At 54.7% G+C, this 19,242-nt stretch overlaps 2 protein-coding genes across 8 annotated transcripts in view; one reads left to right on the top strand and one right to left on the bottom strand.

Moving 5' to 3' along the window:
• SLC8B1 (solute carrier family 8 member B1) overlaps window positions 1–5,607 on the top strand; it is a 46,929-nt gene extending 41,322 nt beyond the window's left edge. Inside the window, exons 16-18 of the mRNA XM_055550745.1 lie at window positions 6–86; window positions 1,477–1,541; window positions 4,438–5,607. Coding sequence (XP_055406720.1) covers window positions 6–86; window positions 1,477–1,541; window positions 4,438–4,635 — 344 coding nt within the window. The 3' untranslated portion in view covers window positions 4,636–5,607. The remainder of the gene's footprint in view (window positions 1–5; window positions 87–1,476; window positions 1,542–4,437) is intronic.
• Window positions 5,608–5,834: 227 nt separating this feature from the next.
• Window positions 5,835–19,242, bottom strand: part of TPCN1 (two pore segment channel 1) — a 60,962-nt gene continuing 47,554 nt past the window's right edge. For all 7 annotated transcript variants that reach the window (XM_055550738.1, XM_055550740.1, XM_055550739.1 and 4 more), the window contains 13 exons: window positions 17,689–17,745; window positions 17,217–17,270; window positions 16,055–16,127; window positions 14,641–14,748; window positions 14,255–14,326; window positions 13,677–13,766; window positions 12,307–12,422; window positions 11,556–11,602; window positions 10,924–10,992; window positions 10,669–10,753; window positions 9,770–9,909; window positions 9,190–9,270; window positions 5,835–8,347 (listed from right to left, as the gene is read on the bottom strand). In XM_055550738.1, coding sequence (XP_055406713.1) covers window positions 8,228–8,347; window positions 9,190–9,270; window positions 9,770–9,909; window positions 10,669–10,753; window positions 10,924–10,992; window positions 11,556–11,602; window positions 12,307–12,422; window positions 13,677–13,766; window positions 14,255–14,326; window positions 14,641–14,748; window positions 16,055–16,127; window positions 17,217–17,270; window positions 17,689–17,745 — 1,112 coding nt within the window. In that variant the 3' untranslated portion in view covers window positions 5,835–8,227. The remainder of the gene's footprint in view (window positions 8,348–9,189; window positions 9,271–9,769; window positions 9,910–10,668; window positions 10,754–10,923; window positions 10,993–11,555; window positions 11,603–12,306; window positions 12,423–13,676; window positions 13,767–14,254; window positions 14,327–14,640; window positions 14,749–16,054; window positions 16,128–17,216; window positions 17,271–17,688; window positions 17,746–19,242) is intronic.

Raw genomic sequence — 19,242 nt, 5'->3', positions numbered from 1 at the left:
CACAGATGTCTTCTCAGATTTCACGCTGGCCCGTCAGGGCTACCCGAGGATGGCGTTCTCGGCCTGCTTCGGTGGCATCATCTTCAGTATCCTTTCTGCGGTGGCCCTTCCCTCAGTGCTGGGAGCCAAGGGTGGGCTCTATTCCTCCCACTCGGGACGGGCTTTCACAGGAACGCCTGGGGCAGGTGACTTGGCTGCTTGGGCCTCAGCTTTTTCATCTATAAAATGGGGATGTTGAGAGGACTGACCTCATAGGTTGTTGTAAAGATCGAATGAAGTGACAGAAGTGCTTGGTAAACAGCAGTGCCGGCAGCTGTTCATCTTGTTAGGGCAGAGGTATTATCAGTAGGTACCCACACACTAAGCTTGTGGAAGACCTCTCTCCCTCTTATAGATGTCATGGTTTGTAGATGTCAGGCTTGGCGCATTTTTTCTTTTTTCCCCTAATTATTTACTTGTTTTTGACTGTGCTGGGTCTTTGCTGCTGCACAGGCTTTCTCTAGTTGTAGCGCGTGAGAGCTACTCTAGCTGCGGTACACGGGCTTCTTACTGCAGGGGCTTCTCGTGTTGCAGAGCATGGCCCCTAGTGTGCATGGGCTTCGGTAGTTGCAGCGTGCAGGCTTGGGAGCTGTGGCACACTGGCTTAGTTGCCCTGCAGCATGTGGAATCTTCCTGGACCAGAGATCGAACCCACGTCCTCTGCATTAGCAAGCAGACTCTAAACTATTGAACCACCAGGGAATTCTGGCAAACTTTTTCTTAAAGGGTCAGAGAGTACATATTTTAGATTTTGTGGGCCATAGCACTGTTTTGCCACTCCTCAACTCTTCTACTGAAGTGTGAAAACAGTCATGGGCAATACATGAACGAATGGGCCTGACTGTCCCAATAAAACTTTATTAATAAAAGCAGACAGTGGGCCGGATTGTCCTGTAGGCTTTCATTTGCCTGGTCTATATAGAAAAGAGAAGGTCAGGCAGCCTAGGGCTGTGAAAAAGGCAAGGCTTGGAATCCAAGCAGTCCTGGGTCCCAGTTCCAGCACTGCCACGTGCCAGCTATGTGACCTGTGTGCAGATGCCTCCTGCCATTTGTCACGGCCTGCTGCCTGCCGTGACCTGCTCCTGGCTGTAGGGCTGTGGCCTGTCCTGACCTCTCAGGTTGGGGTGGGAATGATTGAGCCTTGGCTAGAGCAGTGTCCCCCGTGCCATGCTCCATCACCAGTCCTCCCAGTCACTTCACATGAACTCTGTTTCTCCATCTCACCAGGCCCCAGGTGTTTGTCCCTTCCTGCGATCCTTACAGATTGAGGCAGAATGTACAGTGGACACTCTTAGGTGCTAAGGATAAGGTTTCCTCAGAGAGGGCTTTTGAGGGAATGGAGTGGGTTGCAGCCAGAGATCAGAAAGATCAGTGGGCTGTGATCAGTCGGGGTTATGGGGTGTTATATTCCAACAGACTTCCTGAACTGGACTGCAGATATGCTGGTGGGAGTGGGGCTGGGCTGCCTGCTCCAGATCTCCAGGAGCCACATGGAAGTGAAGGTAAGTACCAGATGATTCAACAAGGAGCCGCTTCATAAGGGTCTCTTCTCTTCCCCTCCCCACTCTGGACCAGAGACCATTCACATCTCAGTAGGTTACACTTATTGGGGAGAGGACTTGTCTAAATGTGTGATGTCTGATTTGTAGCATATCTTTAAAATATTTTGTATATAGGGTTAAAAGTCTTCCTTGCAAGGTCATGGAGTAATTATTAATAAGACGTAGCTTTGAGGGAAGGGGCAGGAAGGCTCTGGACTCCTGTCTTGCTCTCATCACTGAAGTGTCTTGTAATAGGACTTTGACTGAAGTAGAACTCTGAGGGTCTCTAAGCCTCAGCTTCTTCACCTGTGAAATGGGTTGATCCCACCTCCCAACTTCCTGGATAAGCACACACGAGATAAGGGCCAGGCTGAACACCTTATCCCAACCCTGTTGGGAGACGACAGGCAGGGATGAGAGTGTTGACGACAGCCCCAGAAGGGAGGAACCTCCATAGATTTGAAATGCACTGAGCAGAAGAGGCTCTGTGGATTTAAGGGGCTCTGCAAATTCTCTAGAGGCACATGAGACCTCTTGACCCCGGCCTTCCAGGGGGTGGTGGGCTGGATATCTGCATTTTTAAATACACTCCCTGGAGACATATGAAGGTTAGGACCCTTGAGGGACAGTCCACCAACAAGAAAACACTACTTGGCGGCAGGTAACCCAATTGTGTAGGTGACTTGGATGGGCCTCCTATGGCCAGATCTTCCAGCTTTTTTTGAGGAGAAGAAATTGGGATTCCTAGGTGAGCTTTCGGAGAAGGCAATGGCACCCCACTCCAGTACTTTTGCCTAGAAAATCCCATGGACGGAAGAGCCTGGTAGGCTGCAGTCCATGGGGTCGCTAGAGTCGGACACGACTGAGTGACTTCCCTTTCACTTTTCACTTGCATGCATTGGAGAAGGAAATGGCAGCCCACTCCAGTGTTCTTGCCTGGAGAATCCCAGGGACGGGAAAGCCTGGTGGGCTGCCGTCCATGGGGTCGCACAGGGTCGGACACGACTGAAGCGACTAAGCAGCAGCAGCAGGTGAGCTCTTCCCTTTGGAAATATTGCATAGTGCCCCATGCAAGGCAGATGTGACCCAGATTTGCCCAGAGTGTACATTCCCAGGGACTCGAATTCCGAGGCCAAACCAGAAAAGGATGAAGATGGGGTGGGGCATGTGGCCCAGGGGACAGTTTTAAGGCGAATCGTGTGGAAGCACTTGGATGTGCAGCTGAATGATGGAGTCATTCATGGGAACAAAGTCGCCCAGCTCTTTCTGCAGGAGGCAGCTAGTTCTTGAATAGCCCTGTGGATGATGCGTAATGAACTGGCTGTGGGCCAGCCTTTCACAGTGGCCACACCCATAAGCCAAATAGCTACTGCTTGAAAAGTTCACTTTTCTAAGGGGTAAACACCCTCTGTCTGCAGATTTTGTTTATACTTCTCTTGGATTTAATAGGTTCCTTTCATTCCTGATTCTCAGACAGCTCCAGACGATGAGGCTTTAGGGTTGGCCCCCCTGGGGGCCCTGTTTCTTTCCTTTGGCTCCTTGTGGAGTGTGTGTCTGCATTTCCTCTGCCTTTGTGCTGAGTTTAGGAAATGCTCGTGCAGTTGATTGCGTAAGACACAGGGCATCACAAGAGGTCATCACAGAAGGAAGTCAGCGCTGTACTGTTGGCTGAAAAACAGTTTGCTCTTAAACATACACCTACTGTCTGGTCCCACGTCTGGTTGCAGAATACACGGGGCTTTTGGTGTACACGTGTACCCACATATCTGTGTGGACATATGTTGCTGTATGGAAGGCAGGGGAGGGTAAGAGCTTGGACTTCGGATTTGGGCTCTGTCACGTACTACAGTTGATCCTTGAATGATGCAGGAATTAGGGGTGCTGACCGCCCCACATGTCACAAATCTGCATAGTGCTGTCTCTGCCTCAAAAGCAAGTGAGTGAGTGATAGTGAGTGTCCGACTCTTTTCGACCCCATGGACTGCAGCCCGCCAGGCTCCTCTGTCCATGGGATTTCCCCGGCAAGAATACTGGAGTGGGTTGCCATTTCCTTCTGCAGCCTCAAAAGCAAAGGAATTGATAAATGAATGGCCCAGGGGCAGGATACTAAAAGAGTTAGGATAGAATCAGGACTCAAACCCTGTTTTTCTTTTTTAATATTTGTCTATACCGGCTCTTCATTGTGGTATATGGGATCTAGTTCCCTGACCAGGGATCAAACCTGGGCCCCCTGCATTGGAAGCGTGGAGTCTTAGCCACTGGACCAGCAGGAAGTCTCAAACCCTAGCTCTTTGGATTCCACATGTTGTGATCTCTAATCCAGCATGGACTTTTCCCCCTGGCTTAAAGATTGTGAAATGAAAGTACAGATACTAGGGTTGAAAGAAACCCACCCACGTGGACTCAGGCAGTTCAAACCAGTGCCCTTCAAGGGCCAGCCGTACTCGGTTTCCTCGACTGTGGATTGTGATCATCATGAAGGCCCCCTTACACAATGGGGGCTGAAAGGGCATGGTGGGTGTGAAACACCTAGCGTAGTGCCTAGGGTTAAGCCTTGCATATGTGTTAGATAGGTGCTAAGTCTGGAGGGGAAAGAAGCAGGAAGGGGACTGACTATTCCCCATGGACAGCGGAGCCTGGGGGGGCTACAGTCCCTGGGGGTCGCAAGAGAGTTGGACACAACTGAGCATGTGCACATTCACGTTCAGGTGGTTTAAAAACACTGAACTTCAAGTTGGGGGAGCCGTCTCACAGGGAAGCCAAAAGTCCCTCCCTGGTCCCGAACAAGGGGCCCTCAAACCTCGGTTTGACTGTCGGCTGCCATAACCCAGCCTCTCTTCCCTGTTCTCCCCTGCAGCTGGAGCCGGACGGACTGTTGGTGTGGATCTTGGCTGGCACCCTGGGCCTCAGCCTCGTCTGTTCCCTGGTCTTGGTGCCGCTGCAGTGCTTCCAGCTGAGCCGAGTTTACGGCTGCTGCCTGCTCCTCCTCTACCTGACCTTCCTCGTGGTGGCCCTGCTCACTGAATTTGGAGTGATTCACTTGAAAACTGTGTGAGTGATGCTGTGTCAGGGTCCGCCTGGTGGTCGGGAGGTGTCACTGCAGGCGGTGAGACGGAGGACAAAGTGCCTTCTGCAGAACCCGCGTGGCCCCAACTGTGAACGGGGTGTGGGTTTGTGGGGGCTGTGCTCTCTGCCAAAGATTCCAGGTCACTGCCGTGCGCAGTGAGGACAGTCAAACGTTGTTTCTGGGACTATGGTGACGGGGCTTCCCTGTGGACAGAGTCCCAGCAGCAGGCGGAAGACTTCCTTGCATTACCTCCAGAGCCTCTTTTGAAGGTCGGGATCTGGGTCGAAGAGGGGAGCCTGGATGCCTTCCAGGCTGGTTCAGGAAGACCCCAAAGAGTTCAGGGCTGGAGGCGGTTAGTCACCCCTTGCTGCCTTCTTGCAATGTTTCTCAGGGCTCAGAGGGCTGCCAAACCAGGGTTTAGGGAATCGGGGTGACTCGGACCTGGCAGATAGCCCGTGTCGGGTCAGCATACAAAGTGTTCTGAGTTTTGGAGCTGCACCGTCCAGCAGAAATAGGAGACATGACCCTAATTGTGAATTTCTGAGTCGCCATGCTAATAAAGCCAAAAGAAAAAGGTGGAATTAATCACAATACGTATTGCTCCACAATGGCAGCCAGTGGCAATGGCCCATCAGCGGCTCCAAATTAGACGGTGCAGCTCCAGGCTCTGCCTCTAGAACTGTCTGCTGGCTTCAGAGGTTTCCCTAGCTGCAAAACAGGAGTCAGTTTGACGGTGCCTGGTGCCTACCTCAGGGGGAGCCCTGGCCTGGGGTTCCCCTGCCTGCAAGCTCTGGGAGGGTGGTGAGCACTCCCAGGTGCCTTCCTGCTGGCAGCCAGTGACCCCCTTTTTAATAAGCCTTTTTCCATTTGCTTGATGCCTTAGGCCAGCAGTAAAGGGATTCAACTGTCTTTTCTTCCAATGAACATAATTATTAAATATTTCAAGGATACAGAAAATAACATACACCCAGCTGTTACTAGTTCTTCTTAACCCGGGCCAGGGTGACAGGCAGTTGGATCCAGAGCTGAAGATTCTTGGGCCTGACGGATCTGGACTTTGTGGCGCGTCTAGGGGTGGGGCTGAGGTGGTGCCATGGACTGGCACGGCTGGGTCCTGTCCCTGCTTCCCACGATCATGGAAGCCACCGCGTGGTGCCTGCTGGAAGTCACGAGGCGGCAGCCACACATACAAAGCGGAGGCTCTTTATTAATATGCCAGAAATCCGCAGCACGGTGGGTTTTCTAGGTAACAAATCGCCGACGTACAAAACCTTACAGCGTCGTTCCCGCTACCGATACAAAATGATTGTCACGTGGTGTGGAGTAAGGCTGGGTTAGGGGAGGGAAGCGAGGAGGAGGGGCCGGATGGCGTCCCCCTCCCAAAGCTGGGTCACGGCACAGGGCCATCAGACGCTGACTGATAGGTGGTGGGGACCCAGAGCAGGCCGGCGCGTCTCACGTCGGTGTCACCAAGCTGATGTGAGAGGTGAGAGGGTGTCCGAGCTGGGTGAGCTCACAGCCCTGAGTGACACTCGCTCCCTGCTCGATGGCCTGCGTGCGAGTTGGAGGGTCCACCTGAGGAGGCCCCCAGTGACCCCACGGGGGCAGCTGTCCTTAGTGATGGGGCTCCCACCGGGGGGCTGGAGGCTGGGCCATCGGCACTGTTGCCACTTGGCCTCCATCCTGTCCCTGACTAAAAACAGGGCCTTTCGCAGGACAGGGGTGGGAAGCCTGGACTCAACCCCACTCTTCCTGGTAGCAGCCATCACCCTGAGGGTGGGGGGTGGGGGTACACGCAGCCTCCCTGGGACCCCTCTTCTGAGGGCAGATGCTGAGATCGGAGGACTCATGCCCTCCTTTCAACGCTGCCCCTTGCCTCCTGCTTCCAGAATGCCCATTTCAGTACATAAAAGCTAAAAGGCACCCAGTTGTGCAAATAAAGTTCCTTCTCTGGAGCAGGGAAGGGGTCCAGGCCTGGGCCTGGTGCCAAGCTGCCCGCAGCAGCCTGTCGCTCCCCAGAGATGAGGAGGACAATGTCCGTCTTCTGATTCCTGGTGGAAACCTCAGTGGTTCTCAGTGATTGGTTTGTTTCCCTAAAGGGCTGTGCTTAAAAAAAAAAAACACCACCATCACTCCTCCCCTGATGAGGGGCAGAGGGATGGGATGCTGGCTCTGGCGATCAGCCCTCCGAGGCCACAGTCAAGACTTGGCCATGGAGACAGGTAGGGGAGCCGGGTCCTGCCCTGCTGGAAAGAGAACATGGGGAGGGCGGAGTCTCTGCACCACCCCCCTCCCTACCCCCGCTACCGCCTTTCTAGCTCAAGGAGGCAGCTGGAGAGCTGCGGTTGGAGCAGGACGCCCAGCGGGGGCTCCTCCCCCTGCCCCGCCCTCCCTGCATGCTGCCTCCTGCGCCGGGTGTGCAGCCCGGGAGCAACCACTGCTAACGCCGCCTGCCTTGCATTCACGCCCCGAAGGTACTCCAATCTCAGGATTCGCCCAAGGTCCCCGGGAAACCGAGGGGCTATCTGAACCTCCTCCCGGGATGGGGAAACCTTGGAGCGAGCCGAGTCCCTGCTCCCACCTCAGCCAAGTCCACGGGGAGTGACTTGCTCAAGGTGAGGGCAGAGCTGGCCAAGGGGACCAACGAGTTGGGCCTCTGTGCTTTTTGTTCCCTTTTCCTCAGCACGCACACATGTGAAGGACCTGCTGCGGTCTTTGGCAGAATCCTGAATTAACCAAAATATCTTTTAGCTTGAACAGGACAATCCCAAGGCAAAAGGATTTAAGGAGAAAGCCCATTCACTTTAGGACTTGGTCTGGGGTGGTAGCTACTGGCCTGGCCTCTGGCCTGTTCTCCTCCTCCTATGGACCATCTTAGAAGCATTTTCAGCAACAAGGGTTAAAACTTACGGTAGGTGAGAAGGCTCATGGAGCCAGGATACAGAATCTCTGGCCGCCCGGCACTAGCTGAGATCTGACCACATGGAGTACCCATGGCCCTGGATCACTCGTTCCAGCAGGTGCTTGCTGGGTACTGGTTTCCCAAGGGAACACCCATTCCATGATCATCACATCTGGAGAAATACCATCCCGAGGATGTGGGCTCTTTCCTTCCTAAGTGGTTTTGTCCCCAAAGCAGGACACAGGAGCCGTGGGCCGTAGGGCAGGTCAGTGGGGAGGCTGCCGGGCAGGGAAGGATTCTGAGAGCAGCGTCAGGAAGACGGTGCGACAGGCATGCGGGCCCACTGTGAAGGCCAGCCCTGCAGAGATTGGCAGGTCTATTCACGTGCTCTTGTGAAGGGGCCTTCTGGAGCCTTCCACGTTAAGAGCCGCCCTTGGTGGCCTGACCGCCCCCGAGACGAAGCCGACTTCCAGGGTTAAACAGGATAAGGCGGTTATAAACCAAACCCCATCTTGTCAGCCTTTTTCTCCCTTCTGTATATAAATATGTGCATATATATATGGATGTGTATACATATATATAACATATACATATATACACATACATTACTTTGATACATTGTAGTAAAATAATACTATTGTGTTATTGCATAGAAGAGATGGCTTTTGCAGGCTGGGCTTAGGTGATGGTCTGGGAGCGCTGGCGGCTGCCTGGAGGCTGCTGGGTGGCAGGGACCACGCAGCTGCTGTGCTGTCGCTGTTGTTCCTCCTGCTTGCGGGCATGTTCCTCATACCACTCCTACGGCGAGAGAGCAGACAGGGTGCTGAGTGGGTCCCGCCCCAGTCCTGCCAGCTAACCCCAGCCTGATGGGGGTCACCCAGGCCGGGCCGCACTGGGCCCTCCGCCTGCTGTGGGCAGCAGCAGAGAGTCTGCTGCCCGTGCCACCCAACTGGGACCGAACACCACTCATACCCCAGACCTGCTGGAAAGGCTGGATGTGCCCCTAAGTGGAAAAATTACTGTGCAGTCTTTCCCTTTCTAATTAGAGGTGTGCAAACCTCCTTGTCCAATGTGCTTTGCACAATCCTCTTTGTAAATGAGGCCCAGGTAATAATCACCCTTTACTTGTGAACGTAATCTGTGTGGTTCACAAAGAGACGTGAAACCCCCAACCCTCCATGGTATATCCCCTTTGAGCTGGGTGTCCTTATCTTACACCCGAAAACCTGGAGCTCACAAGTTGTGTAAAGTTCCGTGAAGTTTCATGCACCTCCTAACTCCCCTCTTCGAAGAGGCTGGTCCTGGCAAGCTGGCCAGGAACCACCCCGCCCCGCTCCCTCTGCCCTGTGTGTCTCCTGCTGTGCATGTTTCCTTCTCGGTTCTGGCTCAGAGGATGAGAAGATGAGGTCAGATGCGGAAGAGCAGATGGGGGGGCTACCTGTGTGGGAACTAACGCTTTAAGGGTTCAAGGCTGAGCCCTGCAGCGCCACTGGTGGTGGTTGCAACAGATAACCCCAGAGCTCCCCACCGAGCGCACCCCACCGCTCCAGGCGGGGGCTGCAGGTCAGCGCCTGCCCAGCAGTGGGGAGGCCCACTCCCAGGCAGGAGGGGCTTGCAGCGCGGTCGGGGGGTGCTCCTACCTGAATCTCCTCTTGGTACATCTTGAGGCTCAGGTCGCTTTTGGTCCTTGATCTCCGTCCCAGAAACACCAAGGTATTTTGCTAGGGAAGAATGGAGAGGTTACAGGGACCCACCCGAGTCTGGGCCCTGGTGCCCGGCTTCAGCAGGACTCACCTGCTCCTCTGGCTTCTGCAAAGGTGCCAAAAAAAATCACTAAAACTTGTGGGGACAGGGGACTTCCCTGGTGGTCCAGTGATTAAGCTGGAGAAGGAAATGGCAACCCACTCCAGTATTCTTTCTGGGAGAATCCTTGGACAGGGGAGCCTAGCGGGCTATAGTCCATGGGGCTGCAAAGAGTTGGACACGACTGAGCAACTAAACACCAACCAGTGGCTAAGAATCCATCTTCCAATGCAGGGGCTGTGGGTTCGATCCTTGGTTGGGGAACTGAGATCTCACATGCCTCGGGGCAACTAAGTCTGTGTGCCACAACTAAGGCCCGACACAGACACACACACACCCACCCACCCCCTTGAGGGGATGGACAGTGGGTGAGGGTTTGCACTAAACTCCTTCGGATGAGGCCGTGGGGCTCCCCACCTCATATCTCTCCAGCTGAGAGAGGATCTTGAGCAGCTGTGCGATGTCTGAGTTGGCTCCCCCTGCCTCCCGGTAGAGCTTCAGAACTGCGACCAGCTCGTCTTTGGAGAGCTCCTTCTCCAGGGTGATGCCGTCGTCCACTGCGGGAGGGCAGGGCGGTGGGAAGGCGCCTGGCTTGGTCTGGTTTAGCCAGCCTCCCTGCTGCCCCTATGGGGGGCTTAAGTTTCCCTGGATCTGCAGGATACAATCCCCCGTGTCGCCCCTACCACGTAGCACTCCATCCCTCCCGGTTCCTGCCCTTCAGTTGCTGTGAGGAGCGCTGCTCAGGCCAGCAGCGTTCAGGGGACACAGGGTTGCAGGAGGCCATCCCCGAGCCAGAAGGAAACAATCAGGTGGCCTGAGAGGACAGAGATTTGGAAACAAGCAGCCATAGGGATGTGGTAGTTTTGATGGAGAATCTGGAAAGAATAGAGGATCAGTACACAGAAAGCCATGCAACCCAGGAAAAGGGAGGCAGTCACTGAAGCCGGGCTTGTCAAGCTGCTATGGGCTCTGTGGCCTGCAGTATTTACATCGTTTAAATCAAGAACCAGAGGACAAACATGTTTAGGAACACAGTGATGGTAACTAAAAGGAACAGCTAAGGGGTGAGCAGTCTGGGAGATGCGAAAGGTGGGACACAGGGCTGCTGGGGTCTTGATCTCTGACCTGTATTGTTCTGGTTTTTAAGAGGAGATCCTGAGCGTTTTTTTGGTCATTAAGTATTTGAAAATAATGCAAATAAGAGGTCAAGAAAGATAAGCCAGACTGATAAGCTGAACTGCCAGAAGACTGGACATCCAGACAGCTGAAAAGCTGACAGCTGGACAGACAGACAAGTGGCAGACACCTGCACCAACCTTCCGAGTCCTGGTTCTTGCGGCTGTAGTTCATTCGGAAGACAAAGGCTTCGAGGATGAAGGCCACAATGATGGTCATCACCACCTGGCCAGGAACAGGGAGAGGAGGAGAGAGGAAGGGGGTGGTGTGAGTTGCGATGGGGCCCCAGAGCCCGGCCAGATGTATCCCAGGCCCCCTCCTCCCCGAACTGCACCGGGTGAGGCGGCGGCTTGTGAAGGCAGAAGACGGTGGGCACTCTGCGGCCCCCGACCTACCATGGTCACGATGTAGAAGGTCATGAAGTAGAGGCGGCTCCAGTGCGAGGTCTGGGAGGTGACACCTTCCTGCGGACGGAGGGAAGCAGGCGGTGAGCGAGCGGGGGCGGGGATGCGCCGTCTACCAGCTTTCTCCGTGGCCCCCGCTCTTTACAGACGCTTCCTGATTTGCCTTCAGTTGTGGAGACAAAGGAGGCCAACCTGGCTTCCTGGGTGCAAAAACTCCTCTGTGCTCCTTAGGCCTGGACGCCTCCCCACCCAGAGCTAATGGCTCGGGACTAAGGCAGGCAGCCTTTGGAAGAATTTAAAGGATGGGAAAAACCAACCAAGCACCTTGGCCACACTGTTCCTTGATTGGCAAGTTCCCCCCACAGCGGTGGGAGCAGGACAGAAACCACAGGCTGCCTGGCCTCTCCTGGCTGGTGAGGGATGTGCAGAGAGGGTGGGGAGCAAGGCCACGTTCAGCTAATGGTGGGGTGGCCCCGGGATTCAGCCCATATCCTGGTCTCCCCACAGAACCCCGCCCCCTGTGGGGGACAGGAGAGCAATGCACCCCATGCTGGGCTGGGTGAGGGAGACCTAGCCTCAGAATGGTGGGCAGACCCCCCAAGAGCTGACAGGGAGGTCCTTACCATGATGATGTACCAGTTGTTGACAACCGTAAGCTCGAACAAGGTCACTGCCAAACAGAAGGGAGACAGAAGCGTCTTGATCAGACCCGCTTTTGCAAAGTGGGGTCAGTGGCCTCTCTCCACCTATCCTGGGTACCAGGCACTTGTCTGCCAGCCTGGGCTGTGAGCTCCAGAGAGAGCGGCCAAGACCCTTCCAGAGCACCTGCCCCATAGGAAGTGGTCCTGTCTCGGCCTGGCTCCCAAAGCATGCGTCTTTTGCCTCAGCAGCTCGAGATGCTGCAGTGGGGATCCTGAGGAAGAGCCCCCCAGACCTTCCTCGGTCTAGGATGTCATGAGGGGATGCTCTGAGAAAGCTGTGTCTGGCAAGGCCCCATCCCTCTGTGGCCCCCTGCCCTCCCAGCTTCTCCGTGGAAGCCAGGAGCAGAGCTGTGTGGGCCTGGCCTGGGTGGCACAGGGCACTGTGGCTGGGCACCCCCGTGACACGGGGGGTGGCTCCCCAGCATCAGGCTGTACCCCTCCCAGCCAAGCGTGAAGCTCTGCTGCTCCCCAATGCTGGGAAAGGGACAGCAGATGCAGGAAAACCTGGCGACCGAGTGAGCCCTGGGGTGGCAAACCAGAGGCTCTGTGGGGGCCAGAGAGGACTCGAGCAAGCGTGGCACATGCCCTGGGGAGGGGGAGGCCTCGGCCAGCTGCACTCCCCGGCACCTGGGACCTGTGGGTGCCACGGCCCGCCTGGGCTTCCTGTACTCACCAAAGCTGTTCAGGATGTTGTCAAAATTATTGAGATAGTAATAGCCCTCCTCCACGACGGTCCTGTTGCCCACGGTGTGGTTCAGCCAGCGGTAGGCGTCTGCCACTGTGCTGGTACTGGCCGGGGAGACGGATGGGGGAAGGTTACAAGACAGTTGGTCACCTTGACAGAGGACAGAAAATTTAAACAAACCAAGGTCTGACCGAGGAGCATCTGGCCTGGACCAGCCTGGTTTCCTGCGCAGCACCCACCACCCCCAACCCCCGGCTCTCTTGCCCGTCTTCCTGTCCCAAGGGGAGTCCCCAGGGTGCTGGTGGGAACCCCCGGACTTGCCCCCCACATCCTCCTCCACTTGGCATTTCTCTGCTGCTGGCTAAGACCTCCCTCTCAGCAGCTGCAGGAGGGGAGAGAAAGACAGTACCTCCTCTAGGCAACTCCTCCACCCGTCCCCACCCGCAGTCTGCGGTGTGGTCTGGAGGCCGGGTGCCAGCAGAGCCTGGAGAGAGGCCCACTCCTCACGGGGCTCCCCCAGCACCTGGCCGGAGCACTACATTCTCTTCTGTTCTAATCAGTCGCCCCTGTTCTGAGAGCTTACTTGCTACTTCCCTTCCAGCCTTTTTATGGCTCATCTTCTATACCTCACGCTGATGTTTTGACACATTTGGTCCTTGGGCCCCCGAGGAGCTTGTTCAGAGGGCAGCGCCTGACAGGGTGGGGTCTAGAGTTTGCACTTTTAAGCAGCTGCCCTGGGGGTTCTGGTGTGCCCTAAGATCTGTGACCCACCACTATGGGCTCTGGTTCCGAGCCCAGAATGCTGCCAGTGGCTCTGGGACCTTTATCTATCAGTGCTTGAAGCTACAAGGACGGATTCTGAAGAGAATACTGGATGCGTCATGGGGGCCTGGGAGGAAGGAAGGGATCACGGGAGGTTGTGTTCCCCACTCTGTCCTTCCTGCGTGTATCTGTCTCATCCTGTCAGGACCCTAGCTGACCTGTCTGCCTGCGGCCCCAGCCACCCCGGGGACAAGGAGGAGGAAGCCACGGGCCCCTGGCCTGCACTCCAGCAGTGGAGCAGCCTCCAGTGTTCAGCATGAAGGGAAACCTGACGGAGGCCTGTTGGGAGAGAGGCTCCCTGAGCCTGCCTGGGGGATGGGGCGACTGGCTCAATGTCCTCGCTTCAGAGAGGCCCCTCCCCTAGCTGCTGCACTGGACTGACAAGCCCTGGAAGCTCAGCACAGCGATCCCAGGGCTGTAACGGGTGCGGTGGCTTCGGGAGTCGGGTCCCGGGGGAATCAGATGGCTGTGCCAGTCCCGTCTGGGACCCTCCAGGAACGCAGGCTGCCCCCGGGGGGCCCCGGCCGTGAACTCACTTGCAGCAGTTGGGGTAGAGGATTCCACAGAAGAATTCCATGCCCACGATGGCAAAGGAGTAGTAGAAGATGAGCAGAGTGAGGCCCAGGCTGGGGAGGAGGGTCAGAAGGCACAGGGTGATCGAGGGCCCGGCAGGAGAGCCCAGCTCGCCCAGCGGCCCCGGCACTGCAGACCCCCGAGCTGACCGAGGGGAGACGCGTGCCCCTAGCCAGGTGCGCCAGCTGGAGAGTGCCTGCAGGGGAGGGGCCTCGGATTCAGGTCGGCGGGTGGAAGAACGGCCGGGGTGAGGACTCGCGCACCAGACACCCCTCGACCAGCAAGTCACCCCTTACCTGTGAAGGCAGACACAGGTGGTAAGTGAAGCTGACAGCTCCCCGCCCTCCCTAACTATCTCAGACGGCTCAGTGAAGACAAGTGGAGCCAGGGAGACCCGTGGTGGTCAACCTAGATGTCCGTCCTTTCCGGGACTCCTCCTCGCCCCTCCACCACCTCCCGCGACAATCCACCCAGCTGCCCGCCCCGAGAGGGCACAAGCCTCAGGGCGCCTGGCCCTAGGGGCCCAGAGTCAGGGCGCTACCTGGCCATCCGGGGCAGCAGCTCAAACATGGTGTCCAGCACGTTGCGGTAACGCTTCTTCAGCTTAAACAACCTGAGTGAGGGAAGAGGGAGGCCGGCCAGGTCACTTGCAGATGCCGGGCGTGGCTGCAGCCTGGCCAGTACAGTGCACCGGGGGGTGGGGTCAGGGCAGGCCCGGGGCCTCTCTGCCCCCAAGTGCCTCCTCTCCCCCAGTCACCAGCTGGCCACTTGGCTTAGGTGGCCACTTAGGCTTAGGCCCTGGGAAGGGCGGTGGCAGTGCCAGGACGTTGGGGGCAGGACGGGACGGGCCACCTCCGACACCCGGCCGGTGAGCCTTCAGGCTCTGTCTGGTCACTGCCCGCCCACCAGACCCAGCCCTGCCGTCACCTCAGCAGCTGGAGGGGACGCAGGACCACTATGAAGTAGAAGGGCTCCATGTTGAAGGCCAGAGCCAGCAGTCCCAGGAAGGCAAAGGCTGTGACAGAGAAGTCGAACCTGGGGATGGGGAAGGAAGGAGGAAGAGAAGCGGAGGTCCGCTCAGCCCACCCCCCACAGGCTCCCCCACTCCAGGGGGACCCCCCAGCTGGTAAGGGACAACGTCCCCAGGTTTCTACAAACGTGTACCGTTTCCTACGGTGGTGGCCAGGGGAAAGTTGAGAGCAAGGGAGGGTTTTTCTTGACACGAGACTCAAAAAAATCAGTGCTGAGGTGCAGTAGGGGCTCAGAGGGTCCCCATGGACCCTCAGAGGTTGTGGCGCTCTGGTTATGACTCTGAGCACACGTGATGATTGGAGCCCACACACCAAACCACCGCAAAGGCAGCTGCAGGCCCCGCAGCCGGCCAGCTTCCTGCCGCCGTCGGGTGTCTTTCAGGCTGGCGTCGCTGGGCCTCTCAGTCAACAGTACGCCCCTCAGGGGTTGGAAAGCCTTTCCTGAAGGTCTCACGGCAGACACGGGATACACCAGTGACCCTGGTGAAGGGACTGCGGGTGGGGCAGGACCACAGTGGAGGCCCCCTGAGGCCAGCTCCCCCCACGCAGGATAGAGGACCGCCCCCGCCAGATACATATTAAGGCCCTGCACCTGCCAACCGCAACCTGCTGCTCTGCCCAGCTCCTCCCTACTTATTAACCTATTTCACTCTCATGACCCGAGACCACATAAGCGTGGCCTGACTTTGTAGGTGAGTTAACTTTCGTGGGCAGTGAGCGACCTCTTGGGGCCTCTGGAACAGGGAGAGGGGCCTCCAGCTCGATGGTGACCATGCATCAGGCTGCGTGCCACCTCCTCTGTGAGTGCTTTGGTTTTCATGGAGGATAAGAGAGCTTAGTTGTCAGGGAGGGGTGTGGGGTTCGGTGACTCAGAAAGAGCCAGCCAGCCTAAGGACTCCCCAAGAGGCCTCATCCAGGAGGGACAGGTGGGGTGGTCCCAGGGAAGAAGATGAGGGCCTGACCCCAGCAGTGCCCAGAGCCACAGGCAGAACCCCTCCAGGAGACAGAGACCCAGGCTGGCCTCAGACCTTCTGGTGGTGGGTGAGGAGGGAGAAGGCCAGTGGCTTTCATCAGAGTTTCTGACGTGGTTGAGAAACATGCTCTGGGGACTTCCTTGGTGGTCCAGGGGCTAGGACTCCTTGCTCCCGACGCAGGGGGCCTGGGTTCAATCCCTGGTCAGGGAACTAGATCCCACATGTTGCAAAGACTGAAGACGCTGGGCACCACAACTAAGACCCTCCACTGTCAAATAAATAATCAAATAAATATTTAAAAAAAAAAAAAAGGAGCGACACATGCTCTGTACTCACAGGTTCCATCCGGAGGACAGGTACTCAATGGGGCCCAGGCCGGCAACTTTCAGGAACAGCTCCACCGCGTAGACTGTGAGCAGAAGGAGGCGGTGAGCAGGGGCCCTGCTGTGGCCTCCCCCACACCTGGCCTGTCTCTTCTCAGGACTCTCCTGAGGTCTGGTCATGTGTCCTGCAGACACCCACATCCCACCTGCATCCCCAGTGAAAGTGTGGGCCCTGGAGCAGGGCCAGGCCCAGATGCTGCCCAACCAGGGTCGCCTGCTAACAAGACCAGCATGTGCTCCTGCTGTCTGGGGACGGGGGGTGCCAGGCACTGTCTGTCCATCCGACGGATATTTCCTGAGCATGACTTCTGTGCCAGGCATTGCACTGGGTGCTTAGAGTTTAGAGTAAGACAGGGAATGAGTATGTTACACTGGGGGAGGTGTTACATTTGAAACAATCAGGGGCCAGCCTAGATGTGGTCTTGGCCTGCTTAAGAGGCAGAAGGAAGGTGGGAGTCCCTGGAACATGATGAAAGGAGGAGGTGAAGGGGGAACTGGGGAGGGGACTTCAGGTCACATGAGAGGCACAGCCGGGAATGGACCCCCAGGGCCCTCTGACCCGAGTGTGTGCGCTGAGTCCCTATGCTACTCTGAACTCCGCAGAGGATGCCAGAGGGCACTGATCAAGGCAGTCGAAGTCCCACTTTTTAAGAAGAATGAAAACAATTTGGGACACGGCGTTACTAGTCATGTCTAATGTTTAGGCATGATGGGGGGAGAGGGGTGTCAGGCAGAGGGGTGTGGTGAGGGGATGAGTGCACTGGCAGAGGAGACACCCAGGCAGAGGCCCAGGGGTAAGAGAGGGCAGGGGGTCCTGGGGAGCAGGATGTGTTCTGGGGGACAAGGCGGGGCGGTGCTGGTGACAGACGAGGCCTCAAATGAAGGCTGAAGGGGCCCCACGTGGCCCTGTGAGTCACGCCCAGCACAGGGATTTGGTCCAAAGGGCAGTGGCAACCACCAAAGAGTTTAGAACAGGGATGGGGGAGAATCAGACTCAATTTTTGCTTCCCTGCTGCTGACACTTCCCTGCTTTAGAGAAGAGCCAGGAGACCCTAACCCAGAAGGAGGTTCCAGCCAGTGGCGAGGACAAGAGCAAGGCCATGTCAGAAACTTACTAGTCAGAAAGACGAGGTGACTCCACGGCACGTGCCTGGAGACGAAGTTCCCACCTGTAAGAAGAGGGGCAGCAGTTGAAGAGGTGGGCGAGGGGCTTCCCTGGTCCAGTGGTTAAGAATCTGCCTGCCAGTGCAGGGGACATGGGTTCGATCCCTGGTTGGGAGAGATCCCATATGCAGGGCAGCAACTAAGCCCATGCTCGAAGAGCCCGGGAGCCGCAACCACGGAGCCCACGTGCCGCAACCACTGAGCCCACGTGCCTAAAGCCCGTGCTCCACAGCATGAGAAGCCACTGCAGTGAGAAGCCTGTGCACCGCAACGGAGACAAGCCCCTACTCTCCACAACTAGAGAAAACCCACACCCAGCAACAAAGACCCAGCACAGTTGCAAATAAATAAATATATATCTTTAAAAAAAACAGGTGGGCCAGGTGTGCCCACAGGACAGGCCAGTCCCCTTGCCGGGCTCACCTTTCAGCATGAAGGTCTCCACGAGGATCCAGACCCCGTTGACCGCTACCACCAAATCTGCAACAGACAGGCTCATGAGAGAGCGAGCACAGGTGGGTGCGGAAATCCACAGGTCACAGCTGCAGCCCCTGGTTAGTTTATAGGCAACTCTGAGAGAATGCAGGGTGGCTCCCTACACCCAGATAACAGGTGCCTTCCTGCCCAGTGCTTTTACCATGAGCTACATCGACCGGTGGTTTCACTTAGAAAACAGCTACAGATTTCTAAAGACACGCTCTGTGTCACTGTAGGGATACCGTTAAGATGTTCCAGTAGAAACTACTACAACACTGTAAAGCAACTGGACTATTTTAATTGATAAAAATTTTAAAAACTGTTTCCATAAAACCTGCAGCTTATTCCAAGCTGATGTATAAGATGGACCACATACAAAGGGTTTGAGTACTGACATCTGTTTCTCCCTAGAGACATCTGCTCTTTCAATGACTCCAGGAACCAATTAGCAAACTTGGACATGCACTTGGCCTTTCGTCTAGCAATCCCGCTTCTGGGATCCACCCCAATGAGACACTGGCAAAAACAGAATGACATATGCCGAAAGCTGTTTACTGAAAAGCTATTTGTGGTTGCAAAGAAACGGGAAACAGCCTAAATGATGGACAGGAGGCTGGATGAGTAAACTATGAGTACATCCATGAAGTGGTATAATGTCAACCATAAATCTTAATTATGTTGAACTGGTTCATAGGGCTTTTCAGGTCCACTATATCCTTCTACTTTTCTATCTATATCACTAAATTTTTGAAGAGTTTGATATTGAAACTCCAACTAAAAATCTTAATGTATCTACTTAATTGTAATATATAATATATAATTAATATATAATTGTAATATATAATGGAACCATATGTAACTTTGTTCTGTATTTTCCAAGTCTCCTGTAAATGTGTTATCACACTTTCACAATTTAAAAAAATAAAACAAGTTAAAAAAAAAATTCATGAAATGTATAATATCCATAGAAAAGAAAGGAAAAACTATCATCAGCAATTAAACACTTAAATATTTTAAAAAATGAAGAACATCTCTATGTATTAATATGGTGTGGTCTTTAGGACATATTGTTAACTGAAAAAAAGCAAAGCTGAAAAAAGTACATAAACTGTGCTAGTTTATTTAAGACAGGAAAATGTGCATATATGCACCTACTTACAGTTTTTAAAAATGGAAGGATCAAGGAACACATGTATACCTGTGGCGGATTCATTTTGATATTTGGCAAATCTAATACAGTTATGTAAAGTTTAAAAATAAAATAAAATTAAAAAAAATAAATAAATAAATAAAAAATAAAAAAAAAAAATAATAAAATAAAATAAAAAAAAAATAAATAAAAATAAAAATGGAAGGATCAAGTATAATACAAGTTACCCACTGGGGGAGGTGATAGGATTAAATGAGACTTCCTTGAATATATTTTGTCTGGTAGATCTGACTTGTAATCATATATATATGTATTTACATAATTATAAAGCAAAATTAAATGTAAAAAGC

Source organism: Bubalus kerabau, chromosome 16, assembly GCF_029407905.1.
Source record: "Bubalus kerabau isolate K-KA32 ecotype Philippines breed swamp buffalo chromosome 16, PCC_UOA_SB_1v2, whole genome shotgun sequence".
In the NCBI taxonomy this organism is placed as follows: Eukaryota; Metazoa; Chordata; class Mammalia; order Artiodactyla; family Bovidae; genus Bubalus; species Bubalus kerabau.
This window is presented reverse-complemented; position numbering and strand designations above follow the sequence as displayed.